Source organism: Python bivittatus, unplaced genomic scaffold, assembly GCF_059951505.1.
Source record: "Python bivittatus isolate LINGU-HERP-01145 unplaced genomic scaffold, Pbiv_v1 ctg000220_np1212, whole genome shotgun sequence".
Taxonomy (NCBI): Eukaryota; Metazoa; Chordata; class Lepidosauria; order Squamata; family Pythonidae; genus Python; species Python bivittatus.
In genome coordinates this window covers 36470336-36492396 of record NW_028277048.1, presented here as the reverse complement: position 1 = coordinate 36492396, position 22061 = coordinate 36470336, and the positions used below count along the sequence as shown (strand labels likewise).

Sequence of the window (22061 nt, the reverse complement as noted above, 5' to 3'; positions counted from 1 at the left end):
CCTAAGAATCCACCTCTGTATTATAGGAGTGCATAATGAGTCCAGTCTGACTTCTCAATCTGTTTATTAGTAACTGATGCTTTATGTAAAATCCTTTCAAACATTTGTGTTTAGTTTTATAAGTCTTTTTTTTTTAATTTCAATAAATAGTGAATATGTTTTTATGGTAAGTTACTCTTTCAAAAGGTTAAATCTTTGTGTTAAGGCCACTTAAAAATATTCCCACATGATAGAATGGGAGAATATATTACTGGAGTACAAATAATTGTTTCCTTATTGCACGCACGCACACACACAGAGGAACTTTTCCATTTGTCATGTACTTAATTACACTGGCTGTTTAAATTTTTTTTTCCAGTTAATTATTTCAAGTTGCCTAAGCTGCATATCTTGCATTTTTAGATGATCTGATTAGATGCATAAGACACTTAAACTATTAGCTTCAGGTTAAAATGGGTTGTGAATCATATGCCCTATGCATTCTTTGTCATTACAAGGCCAGGTGTATCATAGTTCACATTTATTCAATCATTTGGTCATGCTTGAGAGCCAGCCAAGTTTAAACAAAGATGGTGCTGCTGTGTCCTCCTCCTCTGCTGCAAGTTGCCTGAACAGGGACCCAGGACGCAGTGTCTCTTCTGTTCTCATCAGGGCAGCAGTTGGAGCCTATTAATTTTAACAAAAGAAAATCAGTAGCCCCATGAGGGTTTGCTTTTTGTTATTCCAAAGAAGCTTATTATAGCTGTGCGAAGACAGACATGGGCTCAAATTCACAATAGCCAGTAGGGCCACCCAAGCAAATTAAGATCTCTCTCCCTTCTCTGAAAGTGCTATATAAGAAACAAAAGGTTGAATTTTATGTTAGGGGAAATTCTTTTAGCATATGTAGAGTAGGTGTAGACAGTCTGCAGCCCTAGAGTCACATGTTAAATTCCCCTTTTTGCAGGACTTTGTGCCTCCCTCTGCTTATGATGCTAAAAATGGACAGCAATTTTCTGTCATTCTGAGGTGCAAAACACACAAAAGAAGTAAAATATCAGTTTAAAAGCCAACCTCCTTCAAATTTCTGCTCAGCCACTTTGCAATCCTTGGCCACCCAAAGGTTGTCACCTCTAATACAGAGGATCTAATGTCAGTATTATCTTTGAAAACATTTTCTTCAAGAACCTCTAGAAGTTCAGAATGATTACATTCCTCTTTCCTCTTCTTAATTTATTGGCAGAAGTGGACATGGTAGAAAAGTATGGCTGGTAACAATTATAAATAGAGTGGCTGATTGCAAAAGCATGCACGATTAAGCAAAGACATTCAAAAGCTTTCCCTGACTATATTAGCCAACTCTTCTTACTGCTGGCAAGCAGCTTGTTAATAACTCTTAAAGGGCTTAGTTTTGCTAAAGTAGCCCAACAATACTGTATAGGTTCAGCATTAAGCAGAAAGCAATCAAAACTTGCATTAAGTCAAAGATTAAATTGATAACAGTGTATATATGATGCACTGACAACTAATAAAGTATGTGTATATAGTACTTCAGCCATAGTAATGGGAATCTATTATTGCTTTTTTTAATTAAGCTACCACATGGAATTAGAAAAAAATTATGATAACTCTTTTGTCAAAAGAAGGGTATAATAGTTTTCTAAAAATACATCGAGTGATGCAACACAGGGACCCAACAAAAAGGCGAGTGAATCTTAACATGCATCAAGAAACTGCCTTTTTCAGGGAGCACTGGTTCCATAAGAGAAGGAAAAGTATGCAACTGGCTGTTAGTAGGAGTTCATTTTCTGAGTGTGGTAATTTGACAAAAAGTCTCAAGTTCTATGTGCTACAGAAAACATCTGTATGACAGTATTATTTTCTACAAAGGCCTGTATGGAGGGGAGGGAAGCCATTCAATTCACACAAAGTTTAATACCCCAATAAGATTTCTTCAGGAATTACTGGTCAGCATCACACTAGAATGAAGGGTATAAGGCAGTTAGGCAGACATTCCTTCCTTACCATTATGAATATAACTGAAATTAAGTATAAATCTAATCACTGCAAAACTTAGCTAGCAACATATTAGTACATGCTACTGTGAAGCCATTTTGTTACTTGACTAGTTCTGTCTGCATCCTGTGAAACCAAAAGTAAGTTGTGATCCAAATCTAAAACATGTCCTGTTAATCCTAAATATCCAAAGGAAATTGTATCATGAGTATTATATTTTAAAACTTCCTTTTGGAATACATGTCCCTGAAATTAGTCACTGCTAAATGTTAGGGAAAGGTATGAAAAAGAGTACAGAATAGTATAAAGCATGGATGGCTAACTTCAGGAACCGCCGCAAAAACTCCTTTTTGCACCCAGCAGAATCTTCTCTATGATTCCTGAAAACTGACAGCATAATTTCCTGCTGTTCTGAGTTGAAATGTAAACTAATATAAGGCCTAAAATAGGTGCAGCACAATTTGAAACAAAAACAAAACAACTAAACTACTAAATCCAAGGCCCACCCATGTTGCAGCTATCTGCCCTGGCTCTAAAAACCTGCTAGTGTCAAAAGGTTGCCCATCCCTGAAATAAAGGGACCAACCTGAGCTTCGTGTTCAGTATTTCTCAGAACAGGTTTAGCCTTGTGAGAACTTGATGTGCTGAGAGGCAGCAGTCCAAATCTTAAAAGAAAAAGAGAGTTAAATTGCTTTCCATTTTTGGATGCTTTGTTTTCATAGAAAATGTTTTTATTATCTATAGGTCTGAGTCACTTACCGGATCTGACTAGATGTTAGAGGTAGGATGTTATGTAGTTTTTGAGAAGTTAAAGCACTGCTTCTGCTAGTATACTGATTCTCTGTTCCTGTCAATAAGCCAAACAGGACCTAGAGCACAGAAAAGAGAGAACTGTCTTGCCTTAACAGAAGAACACTCAACAATAAAATGTTCATTCAACTTTTTTTTTAAAATCCGTTCAATCATGTCTGATTCTTGGAGACTGCCTGGACTTTTCTTGCCTGCAGTTTTCTTGGCAAAGTTTTTTAGAAGTAGTTTGCCATTGCCTCCTTCCTAGGGTTGAGAGAAAGTGACTGGCTCAAGGTCACCCAGGTGGTTTTGTGCCCAGGCAGCACTAGAACTCAGAGTCTCCCAGTTTCTAGCCTGGTGCCTTAATCACTACACCAAACTGGCTGTCATTCAACTATAAAGAGTCATATTAAATTAAAAAGCAGCACAAGGAATACACATAGCTTAAAGAATGTGCTATAATTGTTACCTATCATTGCTTGATTAAAGCTAGAGTATCTCTCCTCCCACTTGTGTTACCAGCTTAAGCTGTGTGACACAAACTTGAGCTTCCAAAGACTGTTACCTATGATCTTCCCAGACTAAATCCATACAGCCTCGTGGGGTTTCCTTGCTTATGGCTATTCAGGGAAGATAGTATTTCTAATGAGAACATATAGGTAACTGAAAAACTTTGCACTGTTTAATCAAAAGGTGATCATAATACGCCCTTTGTTATACAGGTAGTCCTTGGTTAATGACCACTCATTCAGCGACTATTCAAAGTTATGACGACGTTGAACAAGTGGTTATGACCAGTCCTCGAAGTTCCAGCTGTCCCAGCACCCCACGGTCACGTGACTGCAATCTGGGCGCTTGGCAACTGACTCACTTAGGTTGATTGCAGTGTCCCCTGGTCATGTGATCGCAATTTGCAACCTTCCCTGCCAGCTTCTCACAAGCAAAGTCAGTGAGGAAGCTGGCAGGGAAAGTCGCAAGTTGCTCAAGTAAGTCTCCCCCACCCACACACCTTCCCCCAGCCCCTCTGCGCTTGCATCTCGCTGGCCACCCACACACTCTCAGGCACCCTCCCTGAGCCTCACTGCGCTTGCGCTGTGCCTCCCTGGCCACTTGCACGCCCTCCCTGGCTACTCACACACCCCTCTCACCCAGCAGCAGCCACTTACCTGCCTGCCAACCTGGGACTTGCAACTTCCTGCTGGCTTTCCCATTGACTTTGGTGGTTGAAAGCCAGCAGGAAGTTATGAGGAGATGCTTGCTTAATGGCACACAGTCCTCACTAAATGACAGGAACGGGGACTGCAGGAATTACCGTTGTTAAGCAATTCAGTCACGTGATGTTGTGCTTTACAACTGCATCGCTTAGCTATGGAAATTCCAGTTCCAATTGCCATTGTAACTCGAGGATTACCTGTACTACTATCTCATTCTTCATTTTTAATACATGATTTGGTTACTTAAATCATATATAGTAAAAAAGTGCATTACACAGTTTATAGGCTTTAATGGTTGTTTAATTAGTATTATCACTTCCTACTTGGAAAATTACTATTATATTCTTCCAACCAATATAAATAGATTTAGATGATCTAAGACCATAAAACCTACTTGGAACCATTTATATTCTCTCCTTTTGAACTTACAGAGGTTCGTTGTACCAGATGATTAAGGTTGCTATTTAAGTGAGGAGTAAAGACATCCAAATCGAAGGGATCTATATAGCTCTCAAGAGCATCAATCTGTTTCTCAATCCTGAAACAGAGAAATTATCTCATTTACAATTATGAAAGATCGCTCCTGTTGGGTAGGGAAATGCTCTGGCAGTCCTATGCAAAGAAGTTAATTTTTTCAGATAAGGGAAAAAGGAATTCAAAACACAAGAAATACAAAGTTAAGGAAATCAAACGATTTCCAACTAATATGAAATGGAATGTTAAATATTGTATCTTAAACTAAGATAATCAAACACTGCTCACTCTCTTAATGCAGACAGAAGTTTAAATATGTAAAGTTATAGTTTCCAACCACATTGAACTGATCATCTATTAGCCAAAGACAGAGGTATTAAAAATGTTTCAGATACATTCAATAAGCTGCCTTGATGTAGTTTTTCCTTGAAATTACACATGACTCTTTCATTTTTCTAGAACACTACAGCATGGTGAGCTTTTTTTTTTTTTTTTTTAACTTGGTCAACTTTCAGCCAAATTAATTTTCTTAAATTCCTGTTCAGATTGTCAAATATCAGGAAGAAGCACTGCCCATTCTGGCCTGTTGTATAATAATCAGTTCTCGAATGCTGGCTACCTGGGAAACTACAGTCTATGTGGACAAAAATAAAAAATGTTCTTTTAAAAAGGTTCAGTTTCTCAACCAACAGATTTTAGATTCTTCTAGCAGTGCTTGAAGCCCTGTATATGTATGTATATATTTCAAAATATGATTATGTCTCAAAATAAGGTGGATATAGCAACATTCTTGGATGCATAAGAATAGGACAGGATAAATTTATAAGCATAATCCTTTACAGTATACTTAACTTGCATCATGCTTGTTTCTGCTGCTTTTCATATCTTCATTTTTAGTTGTCAGGACTATATTAAGATACCGAAGATCATACAGCAGTTGCAAAGCCCTGTTCTGAGTAATTGGTAGCTTCCCTTCTTTCTGTATATGAATATCAGAAAAAAAAGTCTATATACTCATTAACAAAGGTCTGATTTATCATTAGTTCTTTTCACATTTTTGAAGGGAAAAGTTCTTCAACATTCACAGCAGCCATCTAGTTGAGAACTCATGCATCTCCTGGCTGCATCCTGCATCTGAAGTGCCCCGAGAGTCATATCTGAATAGGTTCAGCAGCTAGTCATTTAAACCTCTCATACTAGTAAGATAACTACAAGCAAAATATTAAAATACTTGTATCAGTAATAGTGGCTACTAAAATAATCAGCTGACAATTTCTCAGAACAATTTTTTAAATTGCTACTCTAACCTGGGTTGGACCCAATCTATCTTTTTTACATTATAGGTGATTTATTTTATCTTTTACAATGAGCTGTCAAGTATATCTACTCAACCTAGATAAATAGTTTGATAGTCACAGTAATTCATAACAATCTTATTAGGCCAACCTTATGGTTTAAAAAAAAATTCTAAAGGAAACAACTATTGTATATTCATTTTTTCTCTTAAACACAACACTGAGCTAATTATTATTATAATTATTATTACTAATTATTTTTATGATTATCCTGTCTCATAACACAACTACAGATCACACAGGGAAGAATCCCTATAAGATGTATCTTTTGAAAAGGAGAAACCCAGATACATATTATTTTGCACTGATTAAAAAAAAATAAGGGGCAGGGTGTTGCATGTTTATTATTTATTTAAATTTCCTGTCTCATTTGATCCTAACAATTTAATCCCAGTGCATGATCTGAAAGCATGTACCTCAACAAACATTCTGAACAAGTAGGCTCAGAAGTAGTTCATTCCTGGGAACCCTGTTTACAGTATTATGACTTCTAGGAAATAAAGGTGGGATATAAAATAAAGTCAATGTGCTCCACGTGTAATAAACTTTTGGCCATTGCCTGTCATAAGCCATTACAATTCATTAGTCTGGAAAAGCTCTAACAGGTGAAAATGAATGGCAGACAATGGATCACTCTATAGAGATCAGTTATTTGCCCTACATTTTCTTAACCCATGTTGCAAGAGATAAATACTATGTTTATCTGAACAGTACTCAAGAGGTTTTCTTTCTACATGTATTATGAATTAAAGCCTCTCATATTTGAGTTTACAACTGTTGGGTGAGCAAGATAAAAGGAACATTGGGAGACTGAGGGACAAGGAGCTTTCTGACCTGGCCAAAATAACTGTATTTCAGGTAGAACACTTTCAATCTTTTTTAAAAAAAATTGTAGCTGGAATTAAAAAATTAATCTAATCCAACAATGTGCCCACAAGCCCCAACAACATACCTTCTCCCGTTTCCCTTCTGATAATTTTTCATAGCCAGCTAGTACTTCAGTCATACAAGCCTTCAGCAGTTCTTGCAAGATGACCTTGGGAAGAGTGTGGCCTCCAACTCGATTTACTTCTTGACACAAGCTGAAGAGGAAAGACTGGACACACCAGGATGGCTGTAAAGAATGTTATGGGTTGACAGTAGAAATGTTATACCGTTAGACTGGCAAAGAAATTGTCTAAATCATATTTGACAGCAACATTCAGAATTGATGTACTGAAAATCATAATGCTTGCTAAAGTTTGTACTTAAGCTTTTTATATATTTAATGGTCAAAATATATAATATTTCAACAAAATATAAATGGGTCTACATTCCAGAAAACAAGGAGGTACTAAATTTGACTTCTTAACTTATAAAAAACTCACTTTGAAACTCATTCTATTAAGGACAGATCTATTGAAAGGGGGAGGTAAGAGAATGATTCAGTTTGGAGTTTCTTCGCTTTCAGTCCTCTCACAGCTCAGAGCAACAACTGGCACAATTAATGGTTCTTTGGTATTCTCAGAGGAGCTGAAGTTCAAAACTTTTTAAAAGGATACCTAACAAAAATTCCAAATGATTATTGCATTTTACAAAATCCCCAGTCTCAAGGAAAATTGGAAGTAAAGTTGGGCTCAAAGTTCAGCTCTGCTACTGGCTAATTCTAGATATAAATTCACTTCTTCCCAAATGTATATTCACAATTTAGTACAGAATGATCTTCATTCATGACACTGAGCTCTTTTTGGTGTATGTGTGTACATAGAGATAGGCAGATAGACAAGACTCAGTGGTGCTTAAAAGTTTGCAAACCTGTTTGAATATGACCTAAAACATGATCTGTTCTCCACACAAGTCCTAAAACTAGATAAAGAGACCCCAATTAAACAAATGAGTCAGAAACATCATATTTGTTCATTTATTTTATTGAGGAAAATGATCCAAAGCTACATATTTGTTTGTGGCAAAAATCTGTGAACCTTTGCTTTTAGTAACTAGTGTACCCTCCTTGTTGTTGTTCAGTCGTTAAGTCGTGTCCGACTCTTCGTGACCCCATGAACCACATCACGCCAGGCCTTCCTGTCCTTCACTGCCTCCCTGAGTTTGCTCAGTTTCATGCTCATTGCTTCAGTGATGCTATCTAACCATCTCATCCTCTGCCGTCCTCTTCTCCTTTTGCCTTCAATCTTTCCCAGCATCACGGTCTTTTCCAAAGAGTCCTCTCTTCGCATTAGGTGACCAAAGTATCTGAGCTTGAGCTTCATTAGCAATCCTTCCAATGAGCAATCAGGGTTGATTTCCTTTAAGATTGACTGGTCTGACCTCCTAGCAGTCCAGGGGACTCTTAAGAGTCTTCTCCAGCACCACAGTTCAAAGGCATCAATTCTTCGGTGCTCAGCCTTCTTTATGGTCCAGCTCTCACAGCCATACATTACTACTGGAGTACCCTCCTTGGGCAACAATAACTGCGTATACTCTTGATGGTGGCCTCATGAACACTGACATTCAGCAATGCAAGAGAGGCCTATAGTTCCTTAGATGTTACCCTGGGGTTCTTTGAGACCTCCTGGAGTATTACATGCCTTGCTCTTGGTGTGATCTTGGTTGGTCAACCACTCCTGGGGAGGGTAACAGTGGTGTTGAATTGTCTCCATTTGTACATGATCTGCCTGACAGTGGACTGGTGGAGTCTAAATTCTTTGGAAATAGTTGGTAACCTTTTCCAGCCTGGTGAGCATCAACAACTGTTTTTGGAGGTCCTCATGTTTGAGCCATGACACTCTTCCACATACCTGTGTTGTAAAGATCAGACTTTGATAGTTAATACCCAGAACTGTGTTCTTTAAATAGGGCAGGACCTGCCACACTCACACATGATTTTCATCTCATTGATTAATACCCCTGACTTTAATTTCCCCTTCAAATGAACTGATAATGCTAGAAGTTCACATACTTTTGTCACAAAGATGTACTTTGGATCATTTTCCTCAAAAAATAAGTACTGTATTTTTCCGACAATAAGACACCCCCATGTACAAGACGACCCCCTTTTCCAGCCCAAAATTAAAAAATCAATATTTTAAAGATAGTGCAGAACACATTTTTATTTAGTAATTAGTTAATATTTACCTGATACACTCGGTGGGAGGAGGTCCAAACCGTCTCTCTGCAGCTCTATTTCCAGGCTCTTTTGCATAACTGATTACATTCAAGCACGAGTAAAACTGCAGATAGCTTGTCTCTGCAAACAGCCTTCCTCCAATTGGTTTGTTCAGCATCAGTTGACGTCAGTTACATCAGGCTTATGATTGGAGGAAGTCTGTTTGGGAGACAAGCTATTTCACTCGTGATTGGAGGCTAACAATAGGAGGAAGCTTCTCTGCAGAAACAAAGTATGGGCAGTTTTGCAACAGCGCAATTCTCGGCTGACTTCCTTGAATAAGACACCCTTCAGTTTTTAGGGTAAGGATTTTAGAAAAAAGTATCGTCTTATAGTCGGAAAAATACGGTATAATATTTTTTTTACTCATTTGTTTAATTGGCTTCTCTTTACTTAGTTTTAGGACTTGGGTGGAGAACACATCACATTTTAGGTCATATTTATGCAAAAATATTGAAAATTCAAACAGATTCACAAACTTTTAAGCACCACTGTACATAAATTTATATAAATAAAAATAGGCCTTCCCTCCTCACCTGGACCGGGAGCCGTATCTTAGATTTTATACTGCTTCCGGTTTCTGTTTCCTCTTCAATTTCACTCTCCTCCCAGTTGGTGGCTGTTGCGAGAATAGCCTCAGCTTCCTCTTTCAGCAACAACTGTATGAAATTCTGAACATGGATCTAGGATTCAGAAGCAAACAAACTAAACAGTAGGACAATTGCAGAGGCAACTCTGTTTCATTAATCCATAAAGTTTCAATGCATAAACATAATACAGGTATAATGACCATTTGCTTAATGATGGCTTGAAGGTATGACGGCCTCGGAAAAAGTGCTTTATGACCTGTTCTCACACTTATGACTGTTGCAAACAGTCATACCACCCCCCTGCGCTCATGTGATTACAATCTGCAACCTTTTTTGCTAAGGTCGTTAAGCAAATCATGCCATTGTTAAGCAAATTCCAGCAAAAAACATCCATTGGGGAAGCAGGATTTGCTTAACGACTATGTGATTTACTTAATGACATGATTCGCTTAGCGGCTGTCGTAAAAATGGCAGTAAAATGGTTGTAAAATGACCGCCCCATTTGATGACCAGTTTTCCAGTCCCTATCGTTAAGTGAGGACTACCTGTAGAAGTATTTCAGTTTTGAAGCAGACCTTTTCTTTATACTGTCAGTGCCCACCCCTACTAATTTCAAAATATTTTCTTTAGAACCAGCAAAACTTTTCCCAGGATGCACAGTAGGGACAGCATTTCTAAGAATAGTGGGTAGAGATAAGACAAAACTAATGTTGGTTTCATTTCAGTGTATATTCCTTTAAAATTACTCTTTAACTGGGTATTTAATAATCGCCTCCTTGTAAACATTGCAATTTAGTAACAACTTTTGGAGGCCAAGGCTTTTAGATGCAGTAAGCATCTCTGGGATCTCAACTTGTCCACTTCCATTTCAATTAAAAAAATAGATGTACTGACTTAATTATCCTATGGTTCAACTTTTTTAGCTTTAGCATGTTGGGAGGTACATACAGATAGAGGAAAAGGGAGATGTAGAGGCATGATCAGATTGCCCTCTCCTATTTTGCAGTCTCAGCATATTGGTTCTCTATGGAAAGGCAATAGGTGGAAGGTGAAAGCTGTTTCCCTGCGTTTTATAGCAATAAAGGTCTTTTTTCACAGAAGCACATAGTTCTCAAGCATTCTGCTACATTATAATGGTCTGTAAAGATTTCAGCCAAAAACAATAGCCAAAATAGCCTTTGAGTTTGTATTTGTAAGTAAATTAAGTTAAAAATAGCTTGCTTTGGTCATCAGCCAAAATGGACAGCAGATATCTCCTCACCCCCTCCCTCAAAGTCACTCACTTTAGCAGCAGCAGAGCTCCATATCCGATAAGCTGAGAGGCTATCCTGCAGTAGTTGTTCTTTTAATCCTTGCCACTTAGCCTGTATGGGATTCATTTCTTCTGTTCTCCCTTTCCCCATCTTCTTCAAGGACCAGACCTCCCTGGTAGTATTTTCTGGACATCCTGATTTTCCCAGAATGCATTGCTTTAAATGTGGACACAACTCCCCTAACGCCCGGCAAAGTCGTGCCATAAACAAAACAGTGTTGATTTGGGGGTTATGCAAGCTGTCTGTGCATCCTTGGAGCACCTCCTGAGCATGGTACAGCTTTTCCCTAACACAGCCCAGCAAATAATCTGAACAATTAATGCAGTGGCTGCGCAACAGCTCCTCCACTATGCTCGCATCAGCAAATCTGTCAAAAGCAGAGTTCTTGGAGTGTCCGTGCAATGTATCCTCAGATGTAGAGGAGCTGGAAGGCAAGTAAGACAACAGGTCTTCCAGCCTGGCCTTAAGCTTGGAATCCAGTGCACTGCAGAAGCTCTGGACACTAGGACTGTATGCTTGAGCTTTCATAGACAATCCACTCTTAGTGAACTGACTGCGGTTTGCCACACTGATCCAGGCAGAATCAGGTGGCAAGTCATTAGGATTCTCTGACCATAGGAAAGAGGCCATGCTACATTCAAATAGGGTATGTTTGCTGTGGGCAGAAGAGTCAAATTTTGCTTCAAGCTCCTGTACAGTCAGAAGAAGCAGTTCTCTGGAGCTGTTGGAGATGTCATCGAATCCTTCCTTGGTCAGAGTCTGGAAAAGAAAGTATCATTGCATAGAGGCAAATGTTGGGTACCCTACTCACGTCAGTACCAGCCACAAGCACATAAATGATTATAGAAGGCAGTGGAAAATATAGGATCAACGTAATATTTAGGATACAGGAATCTTGGAACTGCCCCTTTCTTATCCCAGTAAGGTTCTTTCCATGCTTAAATTCAAAACAGGAACAAAAGGAACCAAAGATAACAAATTCAAGATGAAAAGTCAGAATGCTTCTTGCTTCAAAACTGGCATCTCAGAAAGTAAAGAAAGAAAGTGTCAAGACATACAGTAACATGGAAGAAACAGATCCAGAATTGTTTGGGGCGGGGGGTAAGCAGGATATCCAGAAAACAATAGCTAGTTTTCAGGCATCCTTTTATGAATAAAAGATTGCTTCACTTTGTTTTATGTTATTTTATTTTATTAGCATTTGCTAGCCTACTTCTTGACTAAATTTTGTCAGTATCTTACCTGTAACCTGTCCAAAAAAAGCTGGTGTAGCAGATCCTCCCAGAAAGAGATGGGCTTATCAAGAAGCCGGTGACATACTGTCTCCCAGTTCTGACTAATGGACTCACTGGTAAGCAACTCCCATACGGCATCCCGGATCCTGGCCAAACCTTTAAGGCTTTTCACATACACCAGTAAGTCTGTGATCCCAGATTTAATGTCTTCATTGCACCTGAAAAGAATTCTAGACAGTAAGTAAACAGTTTCCTTACTCCTATTACAGTTCATAGCTCTATTGGAGGGTACACACAAGTTTGTACAAACTGTTGCTTTTATTGTATAGCTTATAGCAAGGACCAGATATATATAATTATGAATCAGTGTGATAAGAAAAGGGTGCTGATAATCACAACATCCAATGCAAAATAGGTTAGCCTAGCAGAAGACTAGAACCTTATAAATATACAAGTCATTTTGAAATTCTAAAATAACAGGTAATGGTTGATGAAAAGCTGCCCAAAGAATTCAAAACAGTCTTTTACCAGTGTTTTAAAAAAGGATATTTGGAAAAAGGGAATTTAGAAGTATGATGAAACTCCTTTTGCAGTTGTTGAAGAACACTAAGCAAGATGAGGATGGAGTCTTAAAATTTAAAAAATGAGCAGGTAAAAACTCCAACCAAGTCTGGATTTCCATCTCAGTGCTGAAGTAAACATCAAGACACTAACAAGGTGTCTTGTAACGCTGAAGAAAGAGTCTTGCTATATAAGCTTAGTTCTTCATTTTTAAGATTCAAGACTCTCTTGCTTTTGTCAACCAAAACAATTTTCACTAACTACAATTTCATTCCTATAAGAGGCTATTCAATATATTTGCCAGTAAGGCCACAATACCAAATACCTCCAACAAGGTAAGCTCCTTACAGACTCACATGCTGATCCATTTCTGAAGTGTATCTCTAAGGCAATCCTGGCTTATGGGGCGTGCCAAAGTTCTGAGTGTTGGCTGGAATTCTGTGACAGAAGGTGGCAAGTATTGGAAGGAGCTACTTAACTTGGTTTCTTCCTTCAAAACGCTGAGCCCTTTCCCTAAGAAAATTGCAACAAGAAGAGAGATAAGATCACTAATGATTTAAACTGGACATTAAGAGACAGACAATGTTAATTGGTACATGATCCCATTCACCTGCTGGTGAACCATGCTGGTTGGTGATGGTCTCCAAGGTCAAGAAAAGCAAGCCACAGGGAAGAGATGGATCTGAGGGTGTTCCCTCTGGCAGGTTATAGAAGAGGGCATGAGCTTGATACACGGTTGTGACTAGGAGCTCCACCAAGGAGCAAACTTGTGCTTTGATGCCTGCATCTGATTCAAAATGAACAAATAAACAAAAAGTACAATAGCAGCTATATATATACATATCCAACCAAAAATATCTACTTCAAGGGGAAAAATAAGTGTATTTATGGATAGATGATTTTTTTCTACATTGCACTAACCAGTTACAAAAAAGATATCACTTGGTCATTTATTTCCATACTCTCAAAATTCTAAAAAAGATGGGGGGAAGAGAATGCTAAGTGATACTGTCCATGATTAGCAATATCTTCTGGAAAAATATAACTACAGTATTATCTATTATGAAGAACTAACAACCTAGGTTGAATCCATTCAGTTATAGTTTCTAGCCACCATAACCCTAACCTTATTTTAGAAATATATATGCATTAATATGGCAGCAAAAAATAATCAACCCACAGTAGTCCCTTCTGTTAGTGATTTTTCCAAGGACAAAGTAGCTATTGCTATTTTAACTCACATCTCTAATACTGATATGCTGCTTTGTAATATATTCAATGTAGGAAGGAACCTGTAAAGTGGACCAGATTTGTGGCTGATGGAAGTTGCAGGGTTCACAGCAGGATAAAGAGTAGCTTATGTTAGCATTACATGTATACCAACCGTGATGGGGCTGATTCAGAAGTTGCTGAATTGCAGATTTTCTGGCCAGCAGGAAATCTGCAAGAGCCTGGCGTGGTGAACTATCTTCAAGAAGCATGGCTGAGCACAAAGCTTCTGCTACTGCATGGTCCGAAACAGTCCGGCATTTTAAAAGTGATTTGCTCTCCTGCAAGATTGCTGACCTAAGAGAGACACATCCAAAATGTTAAAAGATATATGATATTCAATAGAAGTTAAAAAAATTAAAAGCATGTGTCATAAATAAAAAATAGTTATCTAAAGCCATAAAAACTTTACATTAAAACAGATTTATTAAATATTTTATTTTGTAACCAAAGTAACAACATATGCCCACAAGAATTTTTTTAGAAAAAAATCTAAATTCTAAAGTATATCAATGCAGGGGGGGGGGTTAGCAATGAAAATGTCACAAATCAGTCATCAAGTTTAAAGTTCTCCAGAATTCATTACAAAGCTAGGTTTAAATCCAAACAGCATGATAAGGTCTATGTGATCATTACCTTAAAATGAAGCACCTAACTAGGCTCTCCAGAAACAGATGCTGGCTATCATATTTTATCAAAAGGTATTAGGGAAAAGAAGCCTAATGTAGTTAATACCTCATTCTGAGAAAAACAAGATCCAGCAGTTATTCAGGTCTGTCTCTAGGCCTCTTACTAGGCTGAGAAGAGCAATAAAGAACACAATTGTTTTACAGTAATGAATGTGAAGAGTAATTCTGCATATTAGATGAATGATTCCCATTCTTTAGTCTGTAAAAGTACTGCCCCACAGTTGGTTGGTCTGTCTGTGGCACAGGGGGAGGGGAGGGAAGATAAATATCATGTAATATATTACTACAGTGGTACCTCGGGTCACGAACTTAAGTCGTTCCGTGACTCTGGTCGCGACCCGAATCAAATTTTCCCATAAGGTTCAATGTAAATACAGTTAATCCGTTCTGACCCCTACGAATTTGGTCGCCAACCGATTTTGGTCGCGATCTGAATCAAATTTTCCCATAAGGTTCAATGTAAATACAGTTAATCCGTTCTGAACCATATGTATTTTTTTTTAAACCACAAAAATATGACACAAAGTACAGTACAGTACACTATGAAGAGAGAGAACGCTAACCTTGCTTGAGGGGTGGAGGACAGGAAGGCGAGTGGGGAGGCGGTTATTGTTTGGAGGGAGAGTCCCCCTCCCTACAGGAAGCCACGACCATGTGTCACAGCAGGGAAAATGGCCGCGGATCCTGTTTGTCACTTGATGCGGAGTTCGCGAATGGAAGCAAAATTTTGCGAACAGTGCTGTTCGTGACCCAAATTGGTCGTGAACAGAAGCGTTCGTGACCCGAGGTACCACTGTATTACATAATTATATAATCAACAAAATCCCATATATCTCATATGACTCATACTCTATGTTAAATTACTATTTGATATGTAGTAGCCATTACTAGAAAGGACAGAGCTGAATTAAAAAGTGACAAAGAGGTGCTATGTTTACACTCCTGTGCCTCTGAAGCATCTTTCCAGAATCCAGTTGGAAGTACTACGTAGACCTAGAACAGAGCCCCATTTTCTGATGGGAGAAAATCCTCTTTCTCTTGGTGTAGGATCCTGATATTGAATAATTAAATTTGGATTGGCTGGCTAATCTGATCAGTATGAAAGGTACACTATTTAATCATGAAATTCCACTGAATTCAGTTAAGTTTAATACAAGATAAGTAGACATATATTCCTATATAATTTCTTGTTCTGTTATTATGTTACTTTAAGCATTACTATACAGTATTAAGTATTCAACTGAATACCAGCGTATCAGAAAATAAAGCCAATTCCAATAACGGTCAGAGACAAACCTGAGCAGAACACCTACTGCCTTAAAATGTTATAACACCATGTCTTCCAAGCTGTGCTTCTAAAAGTACTGGATAACAGACATTATCAAAAGAGAAATGATAGATGGAATATTAAATCAAATAAAACTAAATAAACTCTACCAGTCTGACCACTGACTACTCTGGATGCAGATCTCAGTTCTCCGAATTAACAGTTACAGCCACAGTGGCTGGGGAATTCTGGGGGCTGAAGTCCACACACCTAGAAAGCAGCAGAGCTGGACGTGGGCAGTTCCAAAGGAAGAGTGCTCTAGAGCAAGGGCCAAAGTGGACAGGGTGATGATGCAGAGCTATGTTAATAAGCAGATGAAATAAGATTATGCACATATTGAAACATTAGACAAAACCAGGAAGCTATGCTTACATGTGTTGTGAAGCAAAACACTAGGGGGCGTTTTAATATATAGTTGTAGTACAAAGCTTTTATCTAACAGCAATAGAGTTAAAAAAATTAACAGTTTAGGACAGTTATTGATACTTACTATTTAGGATTCTTACCGATAATTACGATGCATCTTTGCTATTTCTGATACTATTTCAGAATCTGAGTTCCTAAGACAGGAAACCACTTCTTTTCCAAAGAAGGCATCACAGCAGTAAGCCATTGAACAAACTAGGACAGGGAAAAGTATCTCAAGCTACTTACCGGAAGTGGCTAGCTGCCGCTACCTGCCGTGCAAGGATAGGGAAACGTGCCAGAATTGGGCTGTAGTGGGTGCCAGAGGAATCCAACTGCAGAAGGCCATGGAGGTGGCAGCATAACAAGTAGAGCCGTGTGGCAGATAAATACTGAGAGGATTCCATAGCACTCCAGATTTTCTCTGGAATCTGCAGCAGAAGCTGGATTTGCGCTGCCAAGCAGTAGAACTTCTCCTGGGACTGGCATGTTGTCTAGACAGAAGAAATATGAGCATCCTATAAGACTCCGCACTGAAACTCATTTTGGAGGACCAATATTATGTCTGTACTTTTCTTCAATAAATGCGGGATGTGGTATGAGGGCTAAGAGCAGGGCTTCAAACATGCATGCAGTTTTATGATCTCTCATAGTCCATCTGAGTTGCACCCATTCTCAAAGCACAAATGCCATGACCATTTACCCAGAAAAGAGCACAAAGCTCAGAATAATATTCTAAAAAGGAAGCCATGTTAGACCGCTGCAAAAACAAAAAGTATCCTCTTCCTCGCTGCGAGCCCACACATTTGTTAGGGCTTAGACTACAGTATGAGGGATTACCGTTTGTTTCCAAATATTATCTCCTTTCTCGCTTTATTTCCCTCCCACTTGTCATCATCCACCTTTACTCTCACGCTGCCCCAACTTTAGGGCTCCAATCTTTAATGTTCTGTACTTTACAGAAAACGCCGAGCCCGAGGCAAGCAAGAATTCAACAGGTGAAGTTTCTCCCACACTTGCAAGCGTAAGACGCGGCAAACTTTGCTGCGCGGTCACTCCACGCGCCAGCCCAACGTTCGGGACCCCCGGCTGGAGCCTTTCCCAGCCACGCCCCTCAGTGAGCGCCCACCTCGCGCCCGGTCTCGCTCTGGCTGTTTGCCGCAGGGCCGACGGCCCGTCCGCGCGCCCGTCGCTGCTGAAGTCCTCGCACGGCCTCGAGCAGGTGCTCGGCGCTCACGCGCATCTCGGCGATGGTATCGGCCGCCTCGATGAGATCCCGGTACCGCTCCCCGACCATCTGCCGCAGCTCCTCGCGCTTCCCCTCGATGCCCGCGCGCAGCTTCCGCTCCACGGCTCTTAGCTCGGCCGTCGTATGCTTCTCGAAGAGGGACTCGACTGCCGCCGCACCGCCTCGCTTCAGGGCGTCCAGAGCTGCCGCTTCAGCTGCCGTCGTCGCCATCGCGGCTATTTCTCACCCCGCCGCCTGTCACCCGGAACCGGCCGCCTTGTCCGCCCTTTGACGTGTCACGTCCGCCATCTTTGAGAAGGGCAGCGGACTGGCTGTTTCAGAAGGAGAAAGCGCCTCCCCTCGTGGCCGCCATTTTTCTCCCGGGCAGAGGAAAGCGGCTGCTTCCTTGCGCCTTCTCAAGGAGTGGGGAGGTCAAGAGCGGCTAGCCTCCCTTATCTTCATTACAACGTCATGTGCCTCTCCAGGCTTTCTCAAACTGGCGACCTCCGGATGTGTTGGACTACAACGGTCATAATTCTCAATCGGCGGGGACGGGGAAACATGGGACTTGTAGTTCGAATTTGCAAGGTTATTAGATGGAATGATTTACATTGCTGCAGATTAACACCCCTGTCCTGGATTTTTTTCTTTTTTCACTTGATAAATCCTGTCCAGCAACCCCTGAAAAACCCTTTAGCCTGAGATTACTGTGTCTCGGTTAAAGCCAATTTGTTTGAAATCTCCCCATCAAACAACGTAATCCAGTTCATACATGGCTCAGAATTTTCCTCCCTTCCCCTTTGTTTCTAATCCTTTTATCTAACATAATACTCTTGGAACTTGAAAGCTTGCACACTTTTCTGTGTCAATTTTATTTGTCCTAATTAAAATATTGAACAACTGTGGTTAGGTACACATTATACAAAAAGCTATAAGTGCTTTTTGTTATGTAGGGTCCCTTCCAGAATTACTAAACAAAAATGGGTAAGTCCATTGTCAAGCATGTTTACTTTTTTTAATAGAAAATCTACATTATGGTTTATTTCTGCATAGTATGTATTTTATTTTGTACTTTAGATTATATTATAGAATTACCTACAAATAAAGTGGGAATCCTCTAATGTGCGCAAGCTTTCTTCTGTTTAGAACTAATAATGTTTGTGTTCTAGCAGGTATATTCATTTCGCCTTTCATTTGAACAGAAAGCATGATGTATGCTCCTTGAACTCCTGTATAAAAGGCAGGATTGAAATAAATAAAGTAATGTATATTTATCTAACACTTATATATTTATCTTACAGTTAAATATTCTGCCCTGAGAAGATTTGTAGGATTTCTAGTGTGTGTGGTTTTTTTTTTACAAAAAATAATAAATAGTAGACAACATGAAAGGCCACTGTGTTTTTTGAAGAGCCAAGATTCTGAAGGCAGCACTACAGGGCCAGATATACAAACAGTCTGCTCAAGTTAAGGTAGTTCAAGCCCCTGGAAAATTCCCACTCACTAGGTTCTTTTTGAAGTTTCTAACATAAAGAGTTTGCTATGGGCACCTACTCTACAGTATATTCTTTTCTGTAGTAGTTTTTCTGGCTGCCTGTTCAGTCTCCTTCATACCACCAAGCTCCTCTGAGTGATGCATATGCATTAGATGGATGGGATAGAAATTTTAATTTAAATACATACTACACATAAAAAGACTCAGAGAGGTTGCTTGTGTGAGGATGTACTGGTTGTATGATTGTTTCACTTTATTAGTGGATTTATCCAAGAGCCTTTTGATAGTTATGGTGAGGAGGAGAGAAATTAAAACTTAAATAAGAACCCACCTAGAAAGTTAGAATTAAACCTTGGAGAGAACTAGAGGCTTGGCTGGAGCTGAGTGACTGGAGGATCTAGCTAAGCAACAGAGGCTACATTGTGCAGAAGCCAGTACCACAGGCTGAAGAGACAACACCATGGCCTGGGGAGTGGAGCAAGCTGGGAGGTTGGAGCCTTGAGGTCTGCAGTTGGAGGAAGCAATACACCTTTACTTCCCAAGTATGCCTGGTAATGCATACTCCCAGGGTAATACCTACAGCCCTTTCCTCTTTAGTCATTTAGGAAACCTTGCCTCTAGAAAGGGTGGGAGGGAAGAAATGGGTTTTGCCAAAGCAAAGCCAACAGGAGTGTCCCACCATTTCTCTTTAAAAAGCCTTCTCTTGTGGTGTAAGATAAGATCACTGGAAGATGCAACTAGAAGAGACATCAGGGGAGATATAAGAGTAACCAGAAGAGAAGATCAGTTCTCTGGGAGAAGAGACAGCAGTCTCAAAAAAGAGGGCTAGATGAATTCCCAGGTGAGGTCATCTTTGGAAATGAGGAGGTAAAACTCCAGAAAGGCAATTGGCAAGGCTCCACAGCATATGGAGAGGAAAAACTTGCACCTGTTTCAAAGAGCTCCAAGCTGATTTCTCTGGAGAAAATTGGTGAGGAAGGGATCTCCAGAAAGTCAACAAGAGCTAAGCTAAACTGCTCCTAAGACTCCAGTTGAAGTTTGCACTTCATTAGAATCAGGGATTATTCAGGAGAAGCATGCTGGGGAAATACTTTGTCTCTAAGGCAGAGTTAAAGTTTTTAGCTAAGAATTTGCAATTAAGGTTATGGATTTGTTTTAAGGCGGGGTCTAATCAGTTTTACAGGTAGTCCTCATTTAGTAGCTGCCTCACTTAGCAACCATTCGCAGTTACGACAGTGATGAAAAAGTAACCTTATGACCAATCCTTGCATTTACCACCTTTGCAGGTCTGTAAAGCAGAGGAAAGCTGAAGTAAGATCATAAGCACAGTAGCACTGTCACTTAACAACCACTTTGCTTAATGACCAAGTTGCTGGTCCAAACTGTGGTCACTAAATGAGGACTACCTGTGTTGCCTCTGACATCTTGATTGTTTATGTGAATTGTCTCTAGGAACTTTTGTATCTGAAGTTTATTGTAGATGTGCAAAGTCAACTAAATTCTTCTGGTTTTTTTCCAGCATAAATTATTATCCTCAGCTCCTACCCCTCATGTATCTGTGCCTAGATTCCCCATAACGTTTTATAGAAGACTGATATTTAAGCTGCTCTTATCTGTACTGTAGTCCTTATTTCATCCAACTGTAACTGTTTGGGGCATGTGAGTACCTGAAAAAAACCCTTTTTCTTATTTTTAATAACATTTATTTTTAAATTATACTTTGTTTTTTGTTTGCCACTCCTAGAAAAAGGTTTGAGGACTGTTTTTCTCTGGCCACATGCTTCAGAACTACAAAAGCCAGGAAGCAGCAATATAAAGTTTTTTATTTTTATTATTGACAGTATTATTTTATACCTAGTGTAAGGTCCTCGGCTACCCAGAAAACTTGAAATCAATCAACAGCACAAAATAAGAGACTTCAAGCAGGGACTTCTCTAAGCAGCTTTTTAATTGGCCAAGCAAAAGTCTGGGTGCCCACCCCATGCACCAGGGTGGCACACCCTTGGAGACAAAAACACAGCCTTTTATAGTATTTTTAAAAAGGCAGCTCTTAGTACCATTATAATAAAGAATGAGTTTTACAGCCAAAGAAACTTTAGTAGAATACATTATTCCCCGCCCTTGTTTGCTTACATTAACTCTATTCCCCGCCCGTCTTTGCTTACATTAATTTAAAGGAGTTCCCCCTAACTCTTATACCTTGTCAGTCCCTGCAGACCCTTGTTCTGGGTCCTCCCTCCTCTTATCAGGCTGCAGACTTAGTCTCTTCAGGAGGAGTTTTCCCTATTATCTGAGCTAGCTTGTCTGTGGTTTAGTTGCTTCCTCTTGCAATTTCGCTAAGTGCTGTTAGTATTGAAGATTGGCTATAAAGAACTCTGCGCATGCTCTAAAGCTATGAAGTTAACATTGCCAATTTAGATATTGCTTCATTGCCACTTTAGATATTGATCCCTTCACTAGGTTATTGTCAAGTAAATGTAAATAACTGGGGTTGAGGGGGAGTGTGCCATGCAAAGGCATTCCTAAAGCAGTGGGTGGTGGTAGCTGTATAAAGTACCCAGAAGCTGTACCAAGACAGATGCTCGGCTGCTAGCTTTAAAGCCTTATAGCACAGGCTCGGAATATCTAAAAGACCACCTTTTCCAGATAAATTCCCCGGTAGCCAGAGAGACCTCCTATAGATCCTCACAGTGGCATGACACAGGAGGGGGCCTGATGGTGGGCATTCTCTGTGGGGGCCTGAAATCAGAGATTTCAGCATGTTCCTGAAATAGGAGATAAGGATGGCCTTTATTCATATCAACTTCCAGTAGTGGGTTAGTTGGCTCTTCCAGATGACAGAATTAGTTTATTGTTATTGTATTACATATTGTGTTATTTTTATGTTATTGTTTTTCTATTTTATATCCCCCTAAAGCACCTAGAATCTGACCGGACTGAGGTGGTGAATAAATACCATAAATAAAATAAATACAAATAA

At 39.6% G+C, this 22061-nt stretch overlaps 1 protein-coding gene across 2 annotated transcripts; it reads right to left on the bottom strand.

Annotated features, from left to right (window-relative positions):
• Positions 1 to 202: 202 nt before the first annotated feature.
• COG1 (component of oligomeric golgi complex 1) lies at positions 203 to 18319 on the bottom strand. 2 transcript variants are annotated; one of them, XM_088138338.1, is made up of 15 exons: positions 17488 to 18319; positions 16608 to 16852; positions 14053 to 14234; positions 13279 to 13455; positions 13025 to 13181; positions 12115 to 12325; positions 10843 to 11631; positions 9506 to 9652; positions 6780 to 6941; positions 5326 to 5451; positions 4428 to 4538; positions 2755 to 2864; positions 2582 to 2660; positions 1919 to 1958; positions 533 to 666 (listed from the first exon to the last, which is right to left on the bottom strand). In XM_088138338.1, exons 1-14 carry the CDS (start codon positions 17815 to 17817, stop codon positions 1941 to 1943), a joined length of 2844 nt encoding a protein of 947 aa, XP_087994464.1. In that variant the 5' UTR covers positions 17818 to 18319; the 3' UTR covers positions 533 to 666; positions 1919 to 1940. The 2 variants fall into 2 exon arrangements, with proteins under 2 accessions (XP_087994463.1, XP_087994464.1); XM_088138337.1 differs by lacking the exon at positions 1919 to 1958 and having other exon boundaries at positions 203 to 666.
• Positions 18320 to 22061: the final 3742 nt, after the last annotated feature.